The sequence below is a fragment of the Globicephala melas genome, chromosome 2 (assembly GCF_963455315.2).
Source record: "Globicephala melas chromosome 2, mGloMel1.2, whole genome shotgun sequence".
Classification (NCBI taxonomy): domain Eukaryota; kingdom Metazoa; phylum Chordata; class Mammalia; order Artiodactyla; family Delphinidae; genus Globicephala; species Globicephala melas.
In genome coordinates, this window is record NC_083315.2 from 25,233,804 (window position 1) to 25,257,790 (window position 23,987).

Consider the following 23,987-nt stretch of genomic DNA (forward strand, 5'->3'; position numbering starts at 1 on the left):
GCTGGAGATGCCAAATAGAATCCTAAAAAAAGGTGTGTGTGTGTTTGGAGGGCCGGGCGGTCAGTGGTAGAGGGAGTGGAAGGCAAACAGGGACTCTTTCCTGCTACACTCATGGCGTAAACCGATGCACATACTGGTCAGCTATTTTTACAGCTGGTTTAAGTTATAGCCCTCAGTAGGCTCAGACCTGCTTCCAATCAAATCTGGCCTTCCCCTTTATGCGAAGGGTAACTTTTTAAAAGGAAGATTTTTTGTTCGTTTTTCAAAATTCTTCTAAATTTCCTAAGGCTGCACAAGGGGCAATGCATCAAGCAAGGACGACATAGGGCGGGAAGTAAGAGAAAACAGTGATTTCTGAATTCCTTAAAATATGTTGGGTCCTTTTTCCTTCAGGAAAGGGAGGCAGGATAGAAAGAAAAGCAAGAGAAGTTGCAAAAGACCAGCCTAGGCGCGCCGTAGGTGCGCAGGGGGCTGAGCCGCAGCCACGGTCAGGTCACATGGCGTCAGCTCCGGGTCTGCGGGGCCCGGGGCGGCCGCTCGCTGTCCTGGCCCAAAGTCCAAGGGCGGCGGCAAGGCTCCCGCTGGGCGGCGGGAGTAACGAACTGGACAGCTGCCTCCCGGCCGCAAGCACGCTCCCGCCCCAGCCCTCAGAGGCCAGCGCGCGACCGCCTCCGCCCCCAACCACGCCGGCAGTCCGCCGCGTGGAGAGCCGGATTCCGCAAGGGGCACGGCCCGCCCTCTTCTCGCGAGAGGAAGGTTGGGCTGGCTACGGGGATCTAGCCAATGAGCGAGCGGGAAGGGCGTGATCGACGGCCTCCTCTGAGCCCCGCCCCGGCTGCAGAGGCCCCAGTCGCCGCCCGCCTCTCCTTCTCTCCCTTCTTGCACTCCCTTCCCTCCCCGCCCCGCTCTTCTCTTTCCGTCTGAGGTGGCGGCCGGCTCCCTCCTCGCCAGCTCCGTTTTCCCTCTGCTCCCGCTTCCCTTTTCCCTTGTGCCCGGGCCCGGCCTGAGCGCTTCCTCCGCCTTCTCAGGGTGGCCGCCTAGCTCCCGACCCCTAGAGTACTGCGCCTTTTCTTTTCTCTGGTCTTCCGTCCGCGCCCGGCCCCGCCATGAATGAGGAGTACGACGTGATAGTGCTGGGCACCGGCCTGACGGTGAGGCCCGGCGGGGAGGGGCGGGGGTCCCGGGGCCGGGGGCCGGGGTTCAGGGTCGGGAGAGAGCTGGCCGCACGCCTTGCTCAGCCCCCTTTTCCCCATCCCCGCGGGCCGCGCCGCGCCTCGCCTCCGAGGGTCTCCGGGTGGGGCCGGTTTCCGCCGCGGTCTCGGGCCGCGCTCTGGAGCGGAGGCGGGTCGGGCCTGCGGCGGGGCCTGCGGACCGGGCGGCGCATCGGGACGGGGAGGAGACACCGGGGGATGGAAAGCCCGGTCCGGCAGGTGCCTGGGCGGGTTGTGACGGCCGAGTAAGAGTAGGTGGGAAACGAGAGTCCGCTCTGCTGCAGCAGAGGCCGGAAAAGCCCGGATTGGTGTATTGATGCGTCTTCCTTACGGGTTGATGGCCTCTCGCGATTGGAAACAGAAAAGCAGCCGGCGGAGTGGGGGAGGGTGGAGGCCAATCACAGTGGCATTTCCTACTTAGACTTCAGCCTCTACTACTAGTCGGTGTCGGTGAAGAGTCACTGGATAATCACTGTTTGGTAGGTAATTAAGTTCAATGAACTTACATTTTTGGAGAAAATTAGATTTCATCCTCCTGCCCCACTCCAGGTGAGAAGCATTATCCTTTTCTTTTAACCACCCTCCCATCCCACTTGAGCAACTGTAGAATGGAAATGAGTTTTCTCAAAATTTGTCTAGTCCATTCTCACCTGGCCTTTGCCATCTTTTACTTTTGTGTGGTCTGTCCTTGCCTACATTGTCTCTTCTGGAGGCTTTCCCCTGAGAAAGAGGTTGGTGATGGGGTGCTAGAGGCCAGGTTCTCTATTACTGCATGGTGTGCGTAATACCATGGTAAATTTATTTTCCTGGCTGTCTGCTTAGAGAACTTTAGATAATATTCTGCAAATAATACAGGCAGATGTTTTACTTCTTTTTGTGCTTTTAAAGGAAAATGAAGACTATTCATCTTGCAAAAGAATTCCATTTGAAGAGAGGACCATTTCCGTTATCAAAAGTTTTTTGGAAATTTGAAATTCTGACATTGGACTGCTTTGTTTTAAAAGATGAATACTGATTTTGATCTTGCGTGTCCCATATAAACTGATCTCAAAGTCCGGAGTCATTTAATGTAAACCACTACGAATTTGTTGAAATGCATTGTAATCTCTCAAGATGGAATTAACATTTCTTTCAGCTAACACTCCAGAGTAACTATTTTAGATTTCTCTGGACAAGAGAAAACTGTCAAACTTGCATTTGGCCAGTTTTTTAGGAAAAGATTGTTGGGAACTAGAATGGCACTTTTCTGGCATGTCATTTTTCTATTTATGGTGATTTATGGTGATTGTTGGATAATACTCATTTCTGAATGCTTCATTATGTTTCAGCAGTCCAGAAAAAGAAATGGGACTGGCTAGGAAATATTACCGAATAGATGAGATTGTTTACCTAGAAAGCTATTTAGTCATTTTGAATGTGAGGTATTGGGTTGAATTTCTTTTTTGATGGTGAGTTGGAAGACTGTTGGATGCCTAAATGAATAGCCTACCCACTGCAGGGTGTTTTTTTTTTCATTTTCTAAGTGCTTAATTGGGATTCTGAGCTGAGCTTATTAGTTTGTGGTGGATTTTGCCCACTGGAATGGGCACTGTTGTTGCCAGCATATTGTAAGAGCTAGTTAATTCCACTGTTTTTCTACGGTTATTGCTGGTCTTTCAGATTTGCTCTTGATTAGGGCAGTTAAACACGGACAAATAAGTGCAAATCCTTTCTCATGCAGGTTTCTATATGCCTAATTCGGAAGTATCACTTTGTCTCAAAGAGGGCACAGTCTTATTGCATAACAACCAAGTTAAGATAATGCACCTTATTTAAATTTTCATTTGGATCAATTGTGACCGTTTTGGTGAATGATAGATGCATACTTAACTAGTAATCAGATACATTTCTGCTGTCATTTATTATTTTATTTATTTTTGGCTGCATTGGGTCTTCGTTGCTGCACGCCGGCTTTCTCTAATTGTGGCGGGGCGGGGCTACTCTTCCTTGCGGCACACGGGCTTCAGTAGTTGTGGCACGTGGGCTTCAGTAGGTGTGGCTCGCGGGCTCTAGAGCGCAGGCTCAGTAGTTGTGGCGCACGGGCTTAGTTGCTCCGCGGCATGTGGGGTCTTTCCGGACCAGGGCTCAAACCCGTGTCCCTTGCGTTGGCAGGTGGATTCTTAACCATTGCGCTACCACGGAAGTCCCGGGATGATTTTTTTTTTTTTTTTTTTCTGGACGCGGGCCTCTCACTGTTGTGGCCTCTCCCGTTGCGGAGCACAGGCTCCGGACGCGCAGGCTCAGCGGCCATGGCTCACGGGCCCAGCCGCTCCGCGGCATGTGGGATCTTCCCGGACCGGGGCACGAACCCGTGTCCCCTGCATCGGCAGGCGGACTCTCAACCACTGCGCCACCAGGGAAGCCCCCCGGGATGATTTTGATAGTGATAAAATCTTATACCCTCATTTTTAGTGATACAGGGACTTTGATTACTTAAATGAAGAGATCACCAAAGTTAAAAAGCCTCAAATTATAATTAACTTTGAGTAATTGGTGTGAACATACCATTTACTTTTCTTAATTTTTGATTTATAAATATTTAGTGCCTGAGATTTAAGAACCTAAAAACAGGTGTGTGCTATCAGTTGTGGGTACCGAATACTGCATGATGCCTGTGTGTCAGTGCATTTTTTAGTGCGATTAACTTGTTACTTTTAATATAAAGTGTAAGGAAGTGTTGGGGTTTCTCTGTGTTGCCTAATGTTGTCACTGTTTTGTATCGATTGTTACATCTAAAATAAGGTCATAATAGTGCACAAATATTGATAGTAACTTTGATAAAGAAGGCATAAAACAATTTAGTGTAAACTAGAGCAAAATCTTCATTCTGTCTAGGAGAAATGGAATATTTCATATAATTGAGTTCTTTAAGGAAGTGAGGGCTATCCCTTTAAACCATAACTTTTAGATAAAAACCTTTCAAATGGTATCACAACTTCTTTAACAGACTAAGGAACATAGTTAATGTACTGATAACAAAGATTTCACATCAGGAGGATTAATTACTGTTATGCTATAACATAATGAAGCCATTGAGACCTAGGGAGCTTTGTAGGAACTTTGGCCTCCTTACTAAGTCCTCTTAGACTGCTCAGCTTTGGGAGTTAGTTCTACTGTCTACTTTTCATTTTTTCCTCTTTGCTTCTTTGGTTAGGCTGGTGACTGTCGACAGCCTCTGACCACTTAATTTGCTGTTTCTGATTGACTTTGGGCTTGGCAATAAATTCATGAGTCTTCTTAGAAATAGTAATAAATAATAAAATAAGGGTAACTAGCTCCACAGCTGCTTGTGCTTCCGAGCAGTATTTTGTTTTGTTTTGTGCTGCATGGTAATTTTTGTAAGGAGTTTTGAATCGAAAAGGACACTTTAGTGATATCTAACCAGATTATTCTCAGCAGTATTTGTTTAAAACATTGTTTTATATCCCAGCCATACTTTTCCTCCTTTCTCTTTATTAAAATTTTGCGACTTCAAAGAGGAGTTTTTGTACCGCATTTAAAAATCTTGAATTGCCTTTTATATTTACTCCTTGACAATCCTTGCCATTGCTATTTGAGTTCTATGGACAAACAACTTTCTGTCCACTGCAGTAGTGATCATAGGACCAATGTGTTCAAATGTCTTATTTTTGGAAGGTATAAATACTGTGTAGGCAGTTTGTATTTTAAATCAGCCTTAAGCATACTGGTCCAGTAGAGTAGAAGTAAAATCAGACATATTTCAGCATTTCGAGGTAGTAGTGAGACATTTGGTTGTGAAGACCGCTAGGTAAACGTTTGGCTCGCATACGTGATACCCTGCAGTTACCCTTATGTCCCCTCTCACAGTACCTGATTAAAGACTTACTGGAGTAATGGCCTACTCAGTTTCAGTTACCTGTGACTGTTGTGCTCGATTATGGGCAATAAAAAGGCAAACACACCTGTCTGTGAGTAGCTTCTTCTCATGTGGGGGTAACTATAATATGAGTTAATATGAGAAAGTACTAAGTGCCATAAGGGAATTCACACATGTGGGAATTCAGATAGGGGAATCAGAAAAACCTGCATAAAGAAGGAGTTATTGAAGTTGGCTTTTAAAAATAATTGATAAGCAGGGTAGGGGGAAGGGGGTATTAGATGAAGGTAATCAAAAGGAACAAACTTAAGCTATAAGATAAGTACTAGGGATGTAATGTACAACATGATAAAGATAATGAACACTGCTGTATGTTATGAATGAAAGTTAAGAGTGTAAATCACAAGGAAAAATGTATTTTTTCCATTTCTTTAATGTTGTATCTATGTGAGATGATGGATGTTAACTAAACCTATGGTAATCATTTCATGTTGTATGTAAATCAAATCATTATGCTGTACACCTTAAGTCTTTACCGTGCTGTATGTCAATTATATCTCAATAAAACTGAAAAAGTTTAAAAAAATATTGGTAAGTTTTGAACATGAGGAGGAATGATTTTCTAGGCAGAGAGAGCAGTGTAAGTCAGTATTAAGAAAAGGATATATATTTAGGGGATAGGGAGTTTATTTTGTGTGAAACAGAAGGTATGAAGAGGTGTAATGGAAACAGTGTTGGAAAGAAGGTATATCACCAAGGATGCTGAAGATAGTAGGTTAAGAAGTTTGAATTTTATCTTCTAGGCCAACGAGAGAGGGTTTTGAGCAGGAATGATCTAATTAGAGCCAAATTTCAAGAAAAGTTATCCTTGACAGCTTTTAATGAGATGCATTAGAGGGACAGAGACATTTAAAGAAACACTTATTCTGCTGAAAACTAACTTCCACTTTTATTGTTATTGCTGTAAGACGTATACCACTGAGATTAAATGATTTAAAAGTTTTCTAGCTAATATATTTTCTAGATAAGTATAAAGACACTTTTCTTTAAGATGACTTATTAGGTACCTTGTTTTCCTGATCACATTTTTGTGTGCATTTACTTTCTGTTTCTTTTTTTTTTTAAAATCACTCCAGAACTTTAAAATGCAGGAGGATTTAGAGTGTTAATAGTGTTTAGTTTGGTCACTTGGAAGTTACATCAGAATTTTTTTTTTACATCAGAATATTAACGTACTCTGGTTCTATTCTCTTCCAAGCCTGAGTTGCCCTCTAAGTAGGAAGGGGGGTGGGCATTAACTTTTCCAGGATACTGGGATACTATTTTAGTACCAGTGGCCTTCACAATTGTGTTTAGGTTCGTCACAGTTCATATTTGGGAACACCATACAGGCTGCTTCACTACGTAAGAGGTACTTCGCCTAGTGTGTTTAGGTGCTGTCCGTCTGAGTTAGTTACTCTGATTATTGCAAACCTAGCGCTATGTGTAGGTGCTGAAGGGAAGTGAGCCTCAGTATCACTGATTTGGTCCTTCCTGACCATCACCGCACCCACACATCTGCACAGACTAGAATTTTGCTGCAGCTGAACTTCAAACATTTAGTTTAATCTGGTTACCTCTTTATGTAGGCCAACATGAAGAACCAGTTGGGTGGCAGATGCCATTATCTTAACTTGGATTCTGGGCCTGAGCTCAGTTTGGATGAAAGACCCACCTGAGATTGCCAGGCATCCTATGTGCATCATTAATGCATGCATGCATTTGTTCACTTATTCATGCTGAGCACCTAATATGCTCTAAGCCCTAAAAATAAAAAATAAATAAGGCATAATAGCAAACAAAACACCAAAAAAACTTGGATTCTGAAGATGGTTTTACAGTTTTAGTTATTTTGGTTGTGAGTCTGTATATTCTTATCCTGTTAGGTCAGTTGTGGGTGAGCTTGAAATTAAGTGTGGAGCACTGTCATCTGTTAGTTTTAAAACTAATGTGTTCGTTAATATTCATTCATATATGTTTCCTGGTAAAAGTTATCAGTATTCTTGACATAGATGATGGATGGTCCAGGTTGTCTAGTGTGAAAAAAGGAAATTCACTTAGAGTATTTTCTCTGACTTTGATGTGCTTTGCTTTTTATTCTGTATTCACCAGATAGTAGTAGATTTTAATTTTGAGTTGTTAATTTGGGAAGATACTAAAATTTTGGGATCATTAATATATACCCTATACTCAGATGTGATTGGTTTTATCAGTGAATTAATGACTTCATCCCATGTTGTAAAGTAAAATTTAAAATATTACATTTGTGCTTCTATGTATTCTCTTGGCATTGTAAAAGCAGTCTTTTATAGATGGGTTTAGAAGAATCAGTGAACCTGCAAATTATTAATTAGCTTTTAATATATTTGCTCTAAGTGATGCCTTTAAAGGTAGTTAGTATCAGCTCTTTGGACTGCTGAATCTTTATATTCCTGGGTCCTTTATTAGGCCTCAGCCTTCAGTGCTTCCTTTGGAGCCATGGTCCAGTGAGTGGGTCATGCTTATTTGCAGTGAAGTATGAAAAGTTATATATAGAAGCTGTGCAACACTCAAAGTTGCTTGCTGTGATTTTGCTTCCAAAAGTTGAACAGTGAAGTCTACTTTTTGTCAACTGGAAATGTGACTATTTGGTTTTCCTTTGTTTATGTCATAATCTGTTTTTGAGATTGTAAATATTATTCTACTTTCATATAATATATTGAATCATATGTTAGTACTTCTTTAGATTTTTTTTTAAGCAAGTGATTTGCTTTTGATAATATTGGAGTTAATTTTTACAGTTAAAATACTTTCGGTTCTGTTTATCAAGACCTCATTAAGAAAGTTAAAAGTCAAGCTGTGGAATGGATGAAGATATTTTCAATATATATATAACCAATAAAGCACTTTTAAATATCTAGAATATATAAGGAATTTTTATATAGTAGTAAAAAAAAGAAAGCCCACTTTAAAAATGGGCAAATAATATGACTAGGCACTTATCAAAAGAAGGTACTACAATTATCAGTAAACTGTGAAAAAGTGCTCAGTCTCATTATTTGTCAGGCAATGTAAATTAAACCACATCCTAACTAGAATGACTAAAATTAAAAGGCCAGAACAAAATGTTGGGCAAGGATTTGAAACAACAGGAACTTTCATATACTGCTGACACAGCTTATGAAATTGGTACAACCATTTTGGAAAGCTGTTTGGCAGTATCTGTACTCTCCTTGATGTCTATCCAACAAGTGCATACATAAAAGACACATTGAGAATGTTTATAGAGCATTATTTGTAACAGCCCCAAACTGGAAACGATCCCAATGTCCACCTGTAATAGAATGGACAAATAAGTTGTGGAATATCTGTGTGGAGTATTCATTCAAAAGACTCCTATGGCTTTGTTACCCGCAGCGTGGTCCATGAATCAACTGCTTCTGCAACACCTGAGAACTTACTAGAGATGCAGACGGTTATACCCCTCACCCCAGATACGCTGAATCAAAATCTAGTTTCCCAGGTGTTTAATAAAGTTTGAGCAGCACTGCTTTACTAGTGGTTCTTGAAACTGGTCCTGGACCAGCAGTATTCTCACCTGGGAACTGGTGAGAAATGCAGATTCTCAGGCTCCACCGCAGACCTGCTGACTCAGAAGCTCTGGGGGTGGGGCCTTGCGTTCTGTTTTAGCAAGCTGTCCCGGTGATGTGGATGCAAAGTAAAGTTTCAGAATCTGCTTAGAATTTACATTTCTAACAAGTTCACAAGGTGATACCAAATCAGGAGCTCTCTTTGAGATCCACTGTTGGTAGGGCTAGGCAAACCTGTAAAAGTCCACAGCTTTTTCAGGCCACTTGGTCTTTGTCACAGCTACAGTTCCAATGTGGTACAGTGAAAACAGCCAACATGTAAATGAATGGGCATGGGTGTTTACTGGTAAAACTTTATTTACAAATATAGCCTGCAGGCTGGATTTGGCTCCTGTACTTTAGAGACCCCTGCCGTATAACAGTAAGAGTAAGAAAATTTCTATTGCAAACAAAACATGGATGAATCTTGTAAACATATGTTGACCAAAAGGTGTATACAAGAAGTGTATACTACAAGATTCTGTTTATTCAGAGTTCAAAATCTTTCCTCTTAAAAGTCATGAGCGTGGCTGTGGGCTGAGGAGTGGTTATGGCTGGAGGTGGCCTGGAGTGCTCATAATGTTTTTTGATCTAAATAAGAAATGATACACCCTCTTGGAGTAAAATTTGAACCTGATAGTAACTAATTTAAAATATTTTTAAAATATTAAAATGAATAGTACATTATGGAGGAGAATTTGAGATATGTATGAATTTTTGAAAATAAAGATTTTAGAGTCAGGCTTCTAGGGGGATGAGCTTGTTCTCTGTTGTCTGGAGTCTTGGATAAATTTGAGAAGCACTAGGATTTATAAAGTTACAGAGAATTTCCTTTGTCATTAAAAAAAATAAAGCTCGCATCACCTAAACTCTGGTATAAGGGTTTTGGGTGAATGAATATCCCATCTCTGTGTTTCTTCTCATTAATCCATTAATTGGATTGACTTTCTTGACTGCTCCCCCACCCCATCTTGATTTGGTATGTCTTAGTATATTCACGCTTTGTTTACCTTTTTACTGAGAGTGATGGTTTATAATCCTCTGTTGATTGTCAGTTGATTAATGGTTATCCTGGATGCTTCATTTAGGGCTCTAGTTCTCAAACTCTTGGTCTCAGGATCTATTTACACTCTTAAAAATTGAGGTCCCTGAAGAGCTTTTGCTTGTAAGAGTATCTGTCAGTATTTATCCTATTAGAAATCAATGCTGAGAAATTAAAAAAATGTTTTTTATTCACTTAAAGATAACGGTGATAAACTCATTACATGTTAACGTGAATAACAGTTTTTTGAAGTATAACTGTTTTCCAAAACAAAAAAATTTATGAGAAGAGTATGGTTGTTTTACATTTTCTGCACATCTCTTTAATATCTAGTTTAAAAGATAGCCGATTCTTATCTGCTTTGGTGTTCAGTCTTTCATAATTTTTGTCATAGCTGAAGTATATGAAGAAAATCAGGCTTTAGACAGATGTGTAGTTGGAAAAAGGAGGAGTATTTTAATAGCCTTTCTGATTGTTGTGGGTATCCTTTTATAATTTACACCTAAACACAAGTGGCAGGGTATTTTTAAAGATTAATTGCAATATGAAATTTGAAACCACATCAGTGAACATTTCTTATTCCGTTACATTAAAATCTGTTAATCTAGCTTGCACTTTGAATTTCTCTTTTAACCTCCTGTATGATTTTGTAACATCATTCATTGGTCACTTGGGAAAGTACTGTTTTACTTAGTAATGCAGGTCTTCTGAATTGTTGACACATTTCATTATGCCATATCAAAAGCTCATATTTGTTAATATCACTGATGTTGTCTGAAAAGTCCTTTAAGTATTGGGGATCTGATGTACCCATGGTGGTGGATATAAGTTTTCCAAAATTCAGATTTTCATTCAAAAATTTTTTTCAATACATTTTATTTATTTATTTTTAATATTTGGATGTGTTGGGTCTTCATTGCTGCGCATGGGCCTTCTCTAGTTGTGGCGAGCAGGGGCTACTCTTGCTTGCATCGGCTTCTCATTGCAGTGGCTTCTCTTGTTGCAGAGCACGGGCTCTAGGTGTGTGGGCTTCAGTGGTAGTGGCACATGGGCTCAGTAGTTGCGGCTCGTGGGCTGTAGAGCACAGGCTCAGTAGTTGTGGCACATGGGCTTAGTTGCTCTGTGGCATGTGGGATCTTCCCGGACCAGGGATCGAACCCGTGTCCTCTGCATTGGCAGGCGGATTCTTAACCATTGCGCCACCAGGGAAGTCCCTCATTCAGAATTTTGACTTTTCATTTTTGGCAACAAATACTGTTGGTTATTTTCCTTGACATTCATTTTTGAGAAAATGTCTGCCAAAATCCTAAGTCTGAGCAATCATAGTCTGTCAGTTATTTTTCCACTTAAAAATGATGATCCGTGGGGCTTCCCTGGTGGCGCAGTGGTTAAGAATCCGCCTGCCAATGCAGGGGACACAGATTCAAGTCCTGGTCCGGGAAGATCCCACATACCGCGGAGCAACTAAACCCGTGAGCTACAACTACTGAGCCCCCGTGCCACAACTACTTAAGCCCGCACGCCTAGAGCCTGTGCTCCGCAACAAGAGAAGCCACCACAATGAGAAGCCCGCGCGCAGCGACAAAGACCCAGTGCAGCCAAAAATAAATAAATAAAAATAAGTATATTAAAAAAAAATGATGATCCATGAAAAAAGTGGCTAGATCAGCTTACAAATCAGTCGCACAAAAGGCTTTCCTTGAGCTAGAATTGCTTTACGTGAACTTCCTGTTTTGCTACACGGGATATTTAAAAGATGGGTGTTCAAGGGTGTTGTTAACAGAGGTGATTTTTAATGCTTCATCAAGGATAGTCTTAAGTGAAACTGGCCTTGTTTTTTTAAACCATGAGTGCCTTGTGGTGAAGAATATAATGACTAGTGCAGCTAGAGCCACCGCCTTAATTTGCTTTATCCACCATTGATCTTCTGCTGTCAGTGCAAGTATAACACAGTGGGAAAAAATGATGTCTTAGTGTTACTATGAAAATAGTTTAAACCTTGGGACTCAGAACACACTTTGAACCCTGGTTGCTTTAGGGCTTTGTCTTTAAAAATTACATCAAATATCGCATATACATAAGTATTAATTAATTACTAAAAGAATGTTTAATGACAGGCTTGTAAAAATTATCTGTTTGAAACTTGCAGTAACATTTTCCTTCCTTTGAAGATACTTACGCTTTCCCTGTAGGAATGTATCCTGTCAGGTATAATGTCAGTGAACGGAAAGAAAGTTCTTCACATGGATAGAAACCCATATTATGGAGGAGAGAGTGCATCTATAACACCGCTGGAAGATGTAAGTATTAAAATAAATTAATGTCCCTTTTGTACTTTGAGTCTTTTACTTGTGAAACTCTACTTCTTTATGGATTGTTTTAATTTTGTTTTATTAAATAGATTATCTGTAACATCATAATTTTCAGGAGCGCCTAGTTTGGGGCTTGTAGATATTTAAATTGTGACCTTTGTTGCCATCTGGAGCAGTTATCTATTCCCTCTCGAAGTTAATAGAGTGTAGACTTGACAGGGTGCATGGAGGGTACCTTTTGATGAAGACCTAACATACGCCAGGCACAGTGCCAGTGCTTTCCACATGGTCTTAGTTATCTTCCCAGTCACTCAAAGAGATTTTATCCCCATTTTTTAGATTGCAAAATAGTTTCTGTGGGCTTAAGATCACGGAGACGGGCTGATAACCCAGGTTATATGATTCCAAAGCTTAGTTCCTTTTTCTTTTAATTTATTTTATTGAAGTACAGTTGATTTACAATGTTATGTTAATTTCTGCTGTACAGCAGAGTGATTCAGTTACACATACATATATATATTCTTTTTTAAAATCTATTTTATTTTCATTTATTTTTGGCTGCATTGGGTCTTTGTTGGTGCATGCAGGCTTTCTCTAGTTGTGGTGAGCAGGGGCTACTCTTCGTTGTGGAGCGCGGGTTTCTCATTGTGGTGGCTTCTCTTGTTGCCGAGCACAGGCTCTAGGTGCACAGGCTTCAGTAGTTGTGGCACGCGGGCTCTAGAGCACAGGCTCCGTAGTTGTGGCACGCGGGCTTAGTTGCTCCGCGGCATGTGGGATCTTCCCAGACCAGGTCTTGAACCCGTGTCCCCTGCATTGGCAAGTGGATTCTTAACCACTATGCCACCAGGGAAGCCCTATATATATTCTTTTTCATATTCTTTTCCATTATGGTTTTTCACAGGATATTGAATACAGTTCCCTGTGCCATACAGTACCTTATTGTTTGTCCGCTCTAGTTTGCATCTTCTAATCCCAAAGTCGCACTCCATCTCTCCTCCAGCTTCCCTCCCCCTTGGCAACCACAAGTCTGTTCTCTGAGAGTCTGTTAGTGTTTTGTAGATAGATTCATTTGTGTCATATTTTAGATACCACATATAAGTGATATCATATGGTATTTCTTCCTCTTTCTGATTTATTTCACTTAGTATGATAATCTCTAGGTCCATCATGTTGCTGCAAATGGCATTATTTCATTCTTTTTTATGGCTGAGTAGTATTCCATTGTATATATGCACCACATCTTCTTTATCCATTCCTCTGTTGATGGATATTTAGGTGTTTCCATGTCAAAGCTTAGTTCCTTTTGCTATACTCTGTGCTTCCTACTTTAGAAAATGAGCACATGAAGCATTTCCAAAGTGTGTTTTACTAAGTATATTTATTTCTCTGTGTGGGGTTTGTTCACCATCCACGTGTATGAATCTGAGCTGTACTGTGCTTTATAGGAGATATATAGATATTGTCAGTTACTTTTAAAATAGTGACTTTGATGAAATAAACTTAATGTTTATATCAAAGAGGGTTTTTCTCTATATTCAGGCATATAGGGAAGTTGAAAGAATAATACCAGTGGAATATTTTTTTGCTTCATGTCTGTTTGTGTTATTGGTTTTGAACCATTGAAAGTAATAGACATGATACTTGACCTAAATATTTCAGCATTCATCTGTGAAGAACAACATTCTCCAACATAATCATAATATCATCACACTTAAGAAAATTAACCATAATATCCAGACTATATTGAAATCCCCCATTGAACCCAAGAATGTTGTATATTGCTGTGTAGGAGTGGTTTGTTTTTTTTTTAAACTAGTTTAAGCATTGCCTTTTGTGTTGTTTCCCTTTATTCTCTTAATCTACAAAAGTCTCGCCACCTCTTTTTTTTTGGCAAGTCTAGGCCAGTTTATAAGAAGGTATTGTTGGGCACTTCATACTGCATCCCATAAGGAGGCACAGTGCCTGCATCAGCATCACTGTTCATGATGCTCAATTTGATCTGGTTGAGGTGATGACCACTGACCTCTCCATTGTAAATCATCTGTGGAGTGATGCACTGGCGTCATTCCTTCTTCACCTAGTATATTTATTAGCTAGTGTTAAGTAAGATGAGCAAGCTGTCCTGTTTCTTTTTTTTTTTTTTGCGGTGCGCGGGCCTCTCACTGTTGTGGCCTCTCCCGTTGCGGAGCACGGGCTCTAGACGCGCAGGCTCAGCGGCCATGGCTCATGGGCCTAGCTGCTACACGGCATGTGGGATCTTCCCGGACCGGGGCACGAACCTGTGTCCCCTGCATCGGCAGGCGGACTCTCAACCACTGCGCCACCAGAGAAGCCCCCCTCTTTTTTTAAATTTAATTTTTATTTTATATTGGAGTATAGTTGATTTATAATGTTGTTAGTTTCAGGTGTATAGCTAAGTGATTTAGTTATATATATACATATATCCATTCTTTTTCAGATTCTTTTCCCATATAGCTTATTATAGAATACTGAGTAGAGTTCCCTGTGCTATATAGTAGGTCCTTGTTGATTATCTATTTTATATATAGTGGTGTGTGTATGTTAATCACAAACTCCTAGATTATCCGTCCCCTGCGTGTTTCTCCTTTGTTAACCATAAGTTTGTTTTCGAAATCTGAGTCTGTTTCTGTGTTTTAAGTTCATTTGTATGATTTTTTCTTTAGATTCCACGTGTAAGTGATATCATATGGTATTTGTCTTCCTCTACTGACTTACTTCACTTAGTATGATAATCTCTAGGTCCACCCATGTTGCTGCAAATGGCATTACTTCATTCTGTTTTACGGCTGAGTAATATTCCATTGTATATATGTACCATATCTTCTTTATCCATTCCTCTGCTGATGGACATTTAGGTTGCTTCCATGTCTTGGCTATTGTAAATAGTGCTGCAGTGAACATTGGGGTGCATGTATCTTTTTGAATTGTGGTTTTCTTTACATATATGCCCAGGAGTGGGATTGCTGGATTATATGGTAGGTCTCTTTTTAGGTTTTTAAGGAAGCTCCATGCTGTTCTCCATAGTGGCTACACCAATTTACATTCCCACCAACAGTGTGGGAGAGTTCCCTTTTCTCCACACCCTCTCTAGCGTTTATTGTTTGTAGACTTTTTGATGAAGGCCATTCTTACTGGTGTGAGGTGATTTGCATTTCTCTAATAATTAGTGATGTTGAGCATTTTTTCATGTGTTTTTTGGCCATATATATGTCTGTGTAGAAATGTCTGTTTAGATCTTTTGCCCATTTTTTGACTGGGTTGTGTACTCTTTTTTAATGTACTCAAGAACTTGGGGGTTTTTATTGAGTGAATATATACCACCTTTGCTTGTTCTGTTCCATCTTAGCAATAGAATTCATGAGTTTGAATGAATATTAAATTTTAAGCTGCAAGCTGCTTTTTAGAGCCTCAAACTCATGTAAATTATAAATTAACTGGAACTAATTTTAATTGTCTTTTCTGATTTGAATAATCCAAAATTTATTTTTAACTCCCTATGTAACCACGGAAGCAAAATTAAGCCTTTGTTAGCTTTTTATTTAATAGAGAATGAACGTAAATGATTTCTACAAATAGTAAGGGATGTTTCTGCAAAACTAGTACATCATAACAAATAGTTTGTTTTGTTTTGTATTCCTGCTAGTTAAAAGCAAATACACACCACCTCTGCAATATTTATTTTGGCATTCATGAGTTGAGTAATGTGTTTAATTTATATATGTATTGGAATAGTGTTACATGTTCTGATTAAAAATGAAATGCACTTGTACTTTACCTCATGTTGGTGGTATTTAGTTATACCAAAATCACTTCATCAAAAAATAGTTGTGCAATGAAAGTTAAATTTTGTTACATTATGTGTGTGTTTTGTTTTGGTTTTAGTTATACAAAAGATTTAAAATACCTGGAGCACCACCAGCATCAATGGGGAGAGGAAGAGACTGGAATGTTGACTTAATTCCCAAGTTCCTTATGGCGAATGGTAAAGAATTCCAACTTAAACTTATGATAGTACATTGAATCCAATTTGAAAGTAGAAAGTAACTGTTGACAGAGAGTGTTACTCCAGTTATGTGGAAGTGGATTCTGTTGAATGGCAACGGTATGGTGAGTAATAGGGCCCATTAGAGGCATCTAGAGTTGGTAAGTTAAGAATGGAGGGAAGAGGGGGTGACTTCTTAGTAATTGGTTTTGGAGAAACAAAATTATGCTGTGGCATAATATCAGAATTGTAAGCATTTGTAACAGACTTTCCTCTTGATACTTTGGTGACAATCTTAGGTAACTGGGCCTTCAGAAACAGCCATATTAATGTTTTTTTCTAGTTTGTAAGCTTTCACAATTATTTTTTCATATTAATTTTTTCTCATTTTTTTCCTTTTTTCCTTCCGTTTTATTGAGATATAATTGACATACAGCACTGTATAAGTTTAAGGTATACGGCATAATGATTTGACTTACATATATTGTGAAGATTACCGTAGTAAATTTAGTGAAAATCCATCATCTCATATAGATACAAAAAAGAAAAAGAAAAAAATGGGTTTTTTTTCTTGTGATGAGATCTCTTAGGATCCACTCTCTTAACCACCTAGATCCCCTTTAAATGCTGGAAGATAAGGACTCACTGGCAGCTTCCTCCCTTAGATAAGGCCTCCTGAGCTCTCAGGTTCCCCTCAGCTTCCACCACTTCCTACCTTCCCTTAAGCCCAGTCCACCTTGCTCGTTTCTATTACCTGCCTGGCCTCAGTAGGAAATGAGTTTGCAAACTGGTCTGTAACATGCTAGGCTAGATAAGAGAGAAAAGGACAGGCAGGTGGGTGGGCGGGGGATGGGGGGCGGTAAGCAAGTAAATGTGAGTGAGTGAACAGTGAGAGACATAAATGCTCATATTCCAGGTAGGTCCCTTAACTCAGTTAAGGAACTGATCCACACACTGTGTATACTTTCCTCACTACACATGGAACTGGGTGGAACAGACATTTCCCAGGACAGTGTCTTCTGTTCATCAACTCCCATGGAACAGCTGGGGCACCTGACAAAGAATAAAAGGGAACTGAAAACAAATGATTGCATAATGTGTTAATGGCATTGCAGTAGTATAAAAAGTGTGACTTTTTTCAAATAATTATCATAATCAAGTTATATTAAAAGAAAAATTCCTACAAAGGCAATAATTTTGGTGTGCGCAGAATTCCAATCTCAAATCTTAACTTTTGGTAAATAAATACTAATAACGTCTTTGTGGCTGCTCTCAAATGTATGCCAGTCAGAAGATCTTCTTGAGGTTCACTCATCAATAGAAACATGGACACATCTCACTGTAATGCAGCAGAAATGGCAGCTATGAAGTCATAAATACGGCCTTAGGTGGCTCCAAGGAACACTGCAGTGGTAGAGTGGATCCACCCTCCTGGTCGGCGACCATGGCTTTCAGCAGGGTTCATATCACAGAACAGAGGGCTCATGCACTGGGGGTACTTAGAGATCACCTGATGATTCACTTTGCCTCACGGAGCACGAAGAGTAAGAAGAAACTGGATTCAGTATGCTCTAGTGGGCTTTTTCTTTTCTTTTTTTTTGTGGGGGGAGGTCTTTTGTGTGCTTTAAAAATAATGTGAAGTCCCTAGGTAACACCAAAGAGCTCAGTGAAGTCTGAATGATCTGACACTGTTCAATATACATGAAACTTTAAGATAGCTGAGTGGATTTATTTCTGTACATCCTTTTGAGAATCACTAATATTACTGGTTCACACTTGTGGGTCATTTCTGTTAGGAAATTTTTTAAAGGTATATGAAGGCAGGGAGTAGAAAAGGGAATAAGGCCAAGGCAGAGAGAAGGAGGTGGAAGAGGCGAGAAAACGGAGGAAAGTAATGCCTTAAGACTTTGCAAAGTTCAGTCCATGGACTAAGGGGCACTTGGAGCTGGTTGGAAATGCAGAATCTTGGACGCTACCTACAACTACCCAAGCAAAATTTGTATTTTAATAAGAGCCCCGGGCAATTCCTAAGCAGAATGACGTTAGAGAAGCACTGCCTTAACAGTCCGTTGCAGGCTCTTTAATGTCAGAAAAAGGTGACATACGGTGAGAGAACTTCACAAAATGTCTTTACCTGGGCGACCCCAGACCACCTACAAAACCTGTCTGAGCTTCATTTCCGTATCTGTAAAATGGAGATGATAATAATAGTAATGTGATAGGGTGGTTCTGAGGATTGAGGGAGTTGTTAAATAACCCTTTCAAAGGCCTTGGCATAGAATAAGTAATGGATGTTCATTAGATTTTTGTTTTTAAAACGCATCACGGTATTTTCTTAGTTCCTGGTTTAATGGTATATTATTTTAGAACATTATAATTTTAGCTGTTGAATTTTTTGAAACTTTTTTTTCCCTAGGCAAACTAATAAACTAATCCTTAACACAAACTAGAAATTTAAAATATACTCTTTTTCTCATATTTTTAGTTAGAGGAGTATCTTTAAATTGCATCTTGTGATTTTTAGCATCTTTTTCTGAGATGATGTTGAAAAACTAAATTGTTTATGTCCCATGAAATAAAGTATGTACCACCCTTTCCCCCTTTTTTGAATTTATGTTCTGTAATTTGGGAATATGTTCAGTGGAAAGATCCTATTGGAATTTTCCCTGAAATTTGAAGTTAAATAACTGAATTATCTTGAGGTTAATTGTAAACACAAAATTTTTATTATATAAATAGTAAAATTATTTAATTAAAATTAGAAAACACAGATAAGCAGAAAGGAAATAAAATTTTCATAACCAGAATCTTATTGTTTAGAATCACGGTTAATATTCTGGTGTATCACCTGCCAGTTTCCCCCCCACCTCTTCCCAGTTAACATGTTTTTCAGTCAGTATACTGTGAACATTTAAAAGAGAGAGGGAGGGATGGAACCAGGGGCTGGAGGGGATGATAAATCTCATTGTATACTCCTGGAAGTGTAGTATGGGGATAAAGGCAGTAATTTTCTTTCTTTCTTTAAAAATATTTATTTGGTTGTGTCGGGTGTTAGTTGTGGCAGGTGGGCTCCTTAGTTTCATTCATGAGCTCCTTAGTTGTGGCATGTGAACTCTTAGTTGCGAAATGCGTGTGGGATCTAGTTCCCTGACTAGGGATCGAACCTGACCACCCTGCTTTGGGAGCACGGAGTCTTATCCACTGTGCCTCCAGGGAAGTCCCTAAAGGCAGTAATTTTTTAAGGCTTTTTCCTTTATATTGCCAAATTTTACTTCACCAGTAGACTGAGGCTGCCCCTTTCCCAGTACCTTTACCACTCCCAGATATTACTCATTTTAGTTTTTGTGATTTTGTCATACTAGAAGACAAAATAGTGGATTTTTAAAATATGTCTACTTACTAGAGGGTGAAATGATTTCTAGAGTTACTGGCTTTCATGTTCTTTTTTTTTTTTTTTTGCTGGACGCGGGCCTCTCACTGTTGTGGCCTCTCCTGTTGCGGAGCACAGGCTCCGGACGCGCAGGCTCAGCAGCCATGGCTCACAAGCCTAGCCGCTCTGCGGCATGTGGGATCTTCCCGGACCGGGGCACGAACCCGCGTCGCCTGCATCGGCAGGCGGACTCTCAACCACTGCACCACCAGGGAAGCCCGGCTTTCATGTTCTTTAATGAACTGGCCAGCCTTTCGCTTTGCACATTCTTCTATTGACGTTTTGTGTTTTTCCTTATTGATATAAAAGAGCTTATTATAACAGCTGTTAAATGCCCTTTTGAAGTATGTTGAAAATATCTTTTCCAGTTTGTGATTGGCATTATATATAACTCCTGTGGTTTTTTTTTTTTCTGTACAAAAGCTTTTATTTTTCACACAATCATTGGTTGAGCTTTGTTTTATTGGTTTTGATTTGGAAGTATGTTTAAAATTTTTCTCTCTACCTCAAGTTTATAAAAATACTAATATCTGCTTTTAATGGTATTATGGTTTCATTTTTTCACTGTATAAATAAGTTCATCTGTTTTGTTTTGTGTTTTTATGTCAGCATCTATCTTATTCCTTCATAGAACTATGAAAATATGTCACAATTTTATTTTATTTTTAAAAAAAATTTTATTGGAGTAGATTTACAATGTTGTGTTAGTTTCAGGTGTACAGCGAAGTGAATTAGTTATAAATACACATATATCACTTTTTTAGATTCTTTTCCCATATAGGCCATTACAGAGTATTGAGTAGAGCTCCCTGTGCTATAGAGTAGGTCCTTATTAGTTCTATTTTATATATAGTAGTGTGTTTCTGTCAATCCCAATCTCCCAAGGTTCATCTGTCTTAACATGAATAAATTTATTTTATTACCTTGTTGTTTGAGAAGTAGAGATAGAAATTTATTTCTTCAAAATGGCTAATCAGTTGTTCCTCAACATCATTTATCTTTTCCACTTTGATTAGAAAACTTTCATCATATATTAAATTCTTTTACATGGGTCTCTATTTTTCACTGATTATGGACTAGTTAATGTACAGTATACTGAAACATTTGGCTGCATAAAGGTCTCCTCATTACTCTATTTCTTGTTCTCAAAAAGAATTTTTTTTTGAATGTCCTTGTATGTTTATCCTTTCAAATGAGCTTTAAAATAATTTTTTTGGTTTCTCAAAGAAGTTTACAATTTTTAGTATACCAGAATTTCTTTGGTTTATCCTAGCTTTTTCTTGACCCAAAACTAGTATTCATTTTAATAAATATAAATTAACTTAGAAACTGAAAAGCACAAATTCCTGGAAAATTTTGCCTATGAGTTGTCTCTCTTTAAAATACAGTAGGAACTTTAAAGAAACCCAAACACACCTGCAGTTGTACTATAATTCGAAACCTCATACTTCTAATAATTATTGTATAACTTTTACAAAAGCATGTTGAAGTTATTAACCTTGAAGTTGTAACATTTAAAAAAAGTCTAAATATGCTAAGCAATAGGTCTGCATTCTGATTGTCCTATTTAAAATATGGCTTTGGAGACTTTTCTAGGAGTTACTGGATGGTGTTAAGAAAAAATTGGAAAGCCATTAGTATTAGTAAATGTACTTTTATTTCTGCTGATTTTTGAAAGTAGTAAGATTTAAGTAACAGTTTGAATTATGTGACTCTTACAGGTCAGCTGGTTAAGATGCTGCTTTTTACAGAGGTCACTCGCTATCTGGATTTCAAAGTGACTGAAGGGAGCTTTGTTTATAAGGGAGGAAAGATCTACAAGGTTCCTTCCACTGAAGCAGAAGCCCTGGCATCTAGTAAGTAATTCTATTTTATTTTCTCAGAATATTAAGATTTTATAACATAAAGGGATCTTAGAGATAAAATTTAAGGTCCCCTGCATTAGTCATCCATCCATTCATCCAGTCAACAAAGATTTATTGGGTGTCTGTTATGTGCCAGACACTGTTGTAGGCAGTTGAGAGTACTTCAGTAAACAAGATGTTCAGAAATTCCTGCCCTTCTGAAGCCTGGAGAGGTTTTATATCATGGAGCCTGTTGCTGGTGAAGCTGAGCCTTCCTAGGTCTAGTATACTCTTTTCAGATTAATAATTCGTGAGAGTCACTGTCTCTTGGACTGTTTCCTGTGCTAGGCTCTGTGAGAGACACTTCACATTTGCTTTCTTACTTGACTTGTGAAGCCCTTTGTGAGGTAGGGTTTCCATTTTATAGATGAGGAAACTCGGGCCCAAAATCACATAGGTAATGAGGATGGCATTGAAACCCTGGTGGGATTGCTGCACAGTCCGTGTACTTCATCACCCATCTACGCTGACCTCCTTTGCTACTCTATCCAACATGCTGTTCTGGTGGAACTCATCCTCTAAGTGGTGCTGGTGTCATTATCCACCATCTCTGTTTCTAGGTATTCCCAGTAAATATGGAGTGATTTTGTTTTCTGCCCCAAATTATTTCCTCTACTGGCTCATCAAAGATTTCTGCTTAACATTTTTTATTCTGAGTCTTTTAAATAGCAAACACCCTGAGAAAAAACCTTCCATCCTTTAAGGTGTTTTTGTTGCCATGCAGAGCAGTTTAAGGAAGGATAAATTTGTATATCTAAAGGGTAGATAAGTTTTGTAGGTGCTGTAGGAGTTCAGAGGAGGGAAAGGTTTGCATTGGGAGAATAGGAAGAGTGTCAGTAAATTCTCCAGTAATTATTTTGGCATTAAGATTGGAAAAGATTTCTCACCTAGGGGTCGTCCCTGGTGGCACAGCGGTTAAGAATCTGCCTGCCAATGCAGGGGACACAGGTTCGAGCCCTGGTCCAGGAAGATCCCACATGCCGCGGAGCAACTAAGCCCATGCATCACAGCTACTGAGCCTGCGCTCTAGAGCCCATGAGCCACAACTACTGAAGCCCATGAGCCACAACTACTGAAGCCCACACGCCTAGAGCCTGTGCTCCGCAGCAAGAGAAGCCACCGCAATGAGAAGCCCACTCACCGCAACAAAGAGTAGCCCCCGCTCGCCATAACTAGAGAAAGCCCGTGCACAACAATGAAGACCCAATGCAGCCCCCCCAAAAAAAAAAAAAATTTCTCACCTAAAAACCTAGTTTAAGGGCTTCCCTGGTGGCGCGGTGGTTGAGAAGTCCGCCTGCCGATGCAGGGGACACGGGTTCGTGCCCCAGTCCGGGAAGATCCCACATGCTGCGGAGCGGCTGGGCCCGTGAGCCATGGCCGCTGAGCCTGCGCATCCGGAGCCTGTGCTCCGCAACGGGAGAGGCCACAACAGTGAGAGGCCCGCGTACCGCAAAAAAACGAAAACAAAAACCTAGTTTAAGTTATTTTGGCAGTTTTTCTAACTCCATTTATTTACTTCTTGCTATTAGGGGAGAAAATATTGGGCATAAAACGTTGAAAAACACTAAAGCCAGAAAGTAAAAAATAGCACTAATAATTGCAGCCAGGTTGGGAGTGACAGTTGGGTAAGGGAAGGGATGGCTTCTGAATGAATGGAGGGGAGTCCATGGTGTGATCATGGGTTAGAAATCATTTAAAGTCTTTTCAGTGACAGTGCATCTAGTTTAAATAAAGTGTTTTCATAGAAATAAGAGTTCAGCAGTTTGAGTAGAACTCTTTTAAACAAAGTTTGTGGTTTTGTAATTTAAAATTTTTATTCTCTCTTTGAGCTCTTATCTATATTAATAGCTTCAGCCACTTCCTTCATTTAATAAAAATTGAAGGACTTAACAGTTTTATGTTTCTGTTTTTGATTTAGTATTTTCAAATATGTAAAACATTTACATGGCTTGAAAGTCAAAATTATATTAAAAGATATATTTAGAGTCTTATCTTTGCCACTCCATTCTTTCCACCCTGATAGGTGATCATTTTTACTTATTTCTGATTTACCCTCCTTATGTTTCTTTTTGCAAAAATAAGCAAATATATTAATGTATGTATTTCTTAAGGTTAGATTTATTGAGGTTTAATTTACATATATTAGGATTTACCTATTTTAGTATACAGTTTCATGAATTTTTACCAATCACTACCTTATCAGCAACTATTTTTATATTAATGGATAGGATTTTGAATTTGGAATGGCAGGCAAGACAATTCTAGGCAGAATGAATGAATGGGGTAGGAAAAGTGTAGAGGGTGGGAAGTTCAAAAGAAAGATAAATAAAAACAAATTATTTTATGCTTTTAATAATAGCTAACATTTTTTAACATTTTGTGCAGGCATTTATATACTAATTATTTTATGTGTATAGTCGAAGTTTATTTTATATAGTCCTTCACTACAACCCTCTGAGACGTGGTGCTATTATCTATATTGACAGATGGGAACACCGAGGTATACAGGTGTGAAAGAGCCCAAAGCAGCATAGTTCATGACTAGTAAAACTAGTTTGAAG

At 39.4% G+C, this 23,987-nt stretch overlaps 1 protein-coding gene across 1 annotated transcript in view; it reads left to right on the top strand.

Annotated features, from left to right (window-relative positions):
• Positions 1–844: 844 nt before the first annotated feature.
• GDI2 (GDP dissociation inhibitor 2) overlaps positions 845–23,987 on the top strand; it is a 44,386-nt gene continuing 21,243 nt past the window's right edge. Inside the window, exons 1-4 of the mRNA XM_030836885.3 lie at positions 845–1,151; positions 11,970–12,077; positions 15,993–16,092; positions 21,244–21,378. Of these exons, the coding sequence (XP_030692745.1) occupies positions 1,107–1,151; positions 11,970–12,077; positions 15,993–16,092; positions 21,244–21,378 (388 nt within the window). The 5' untranslated portion in view covers positions 845–1,106. The remainder of the gene's footprint in view (positions 1,152–11,969; positions 12,078–15,992; positions 16,093–21,243; positions 21,379–23,987) is intronic.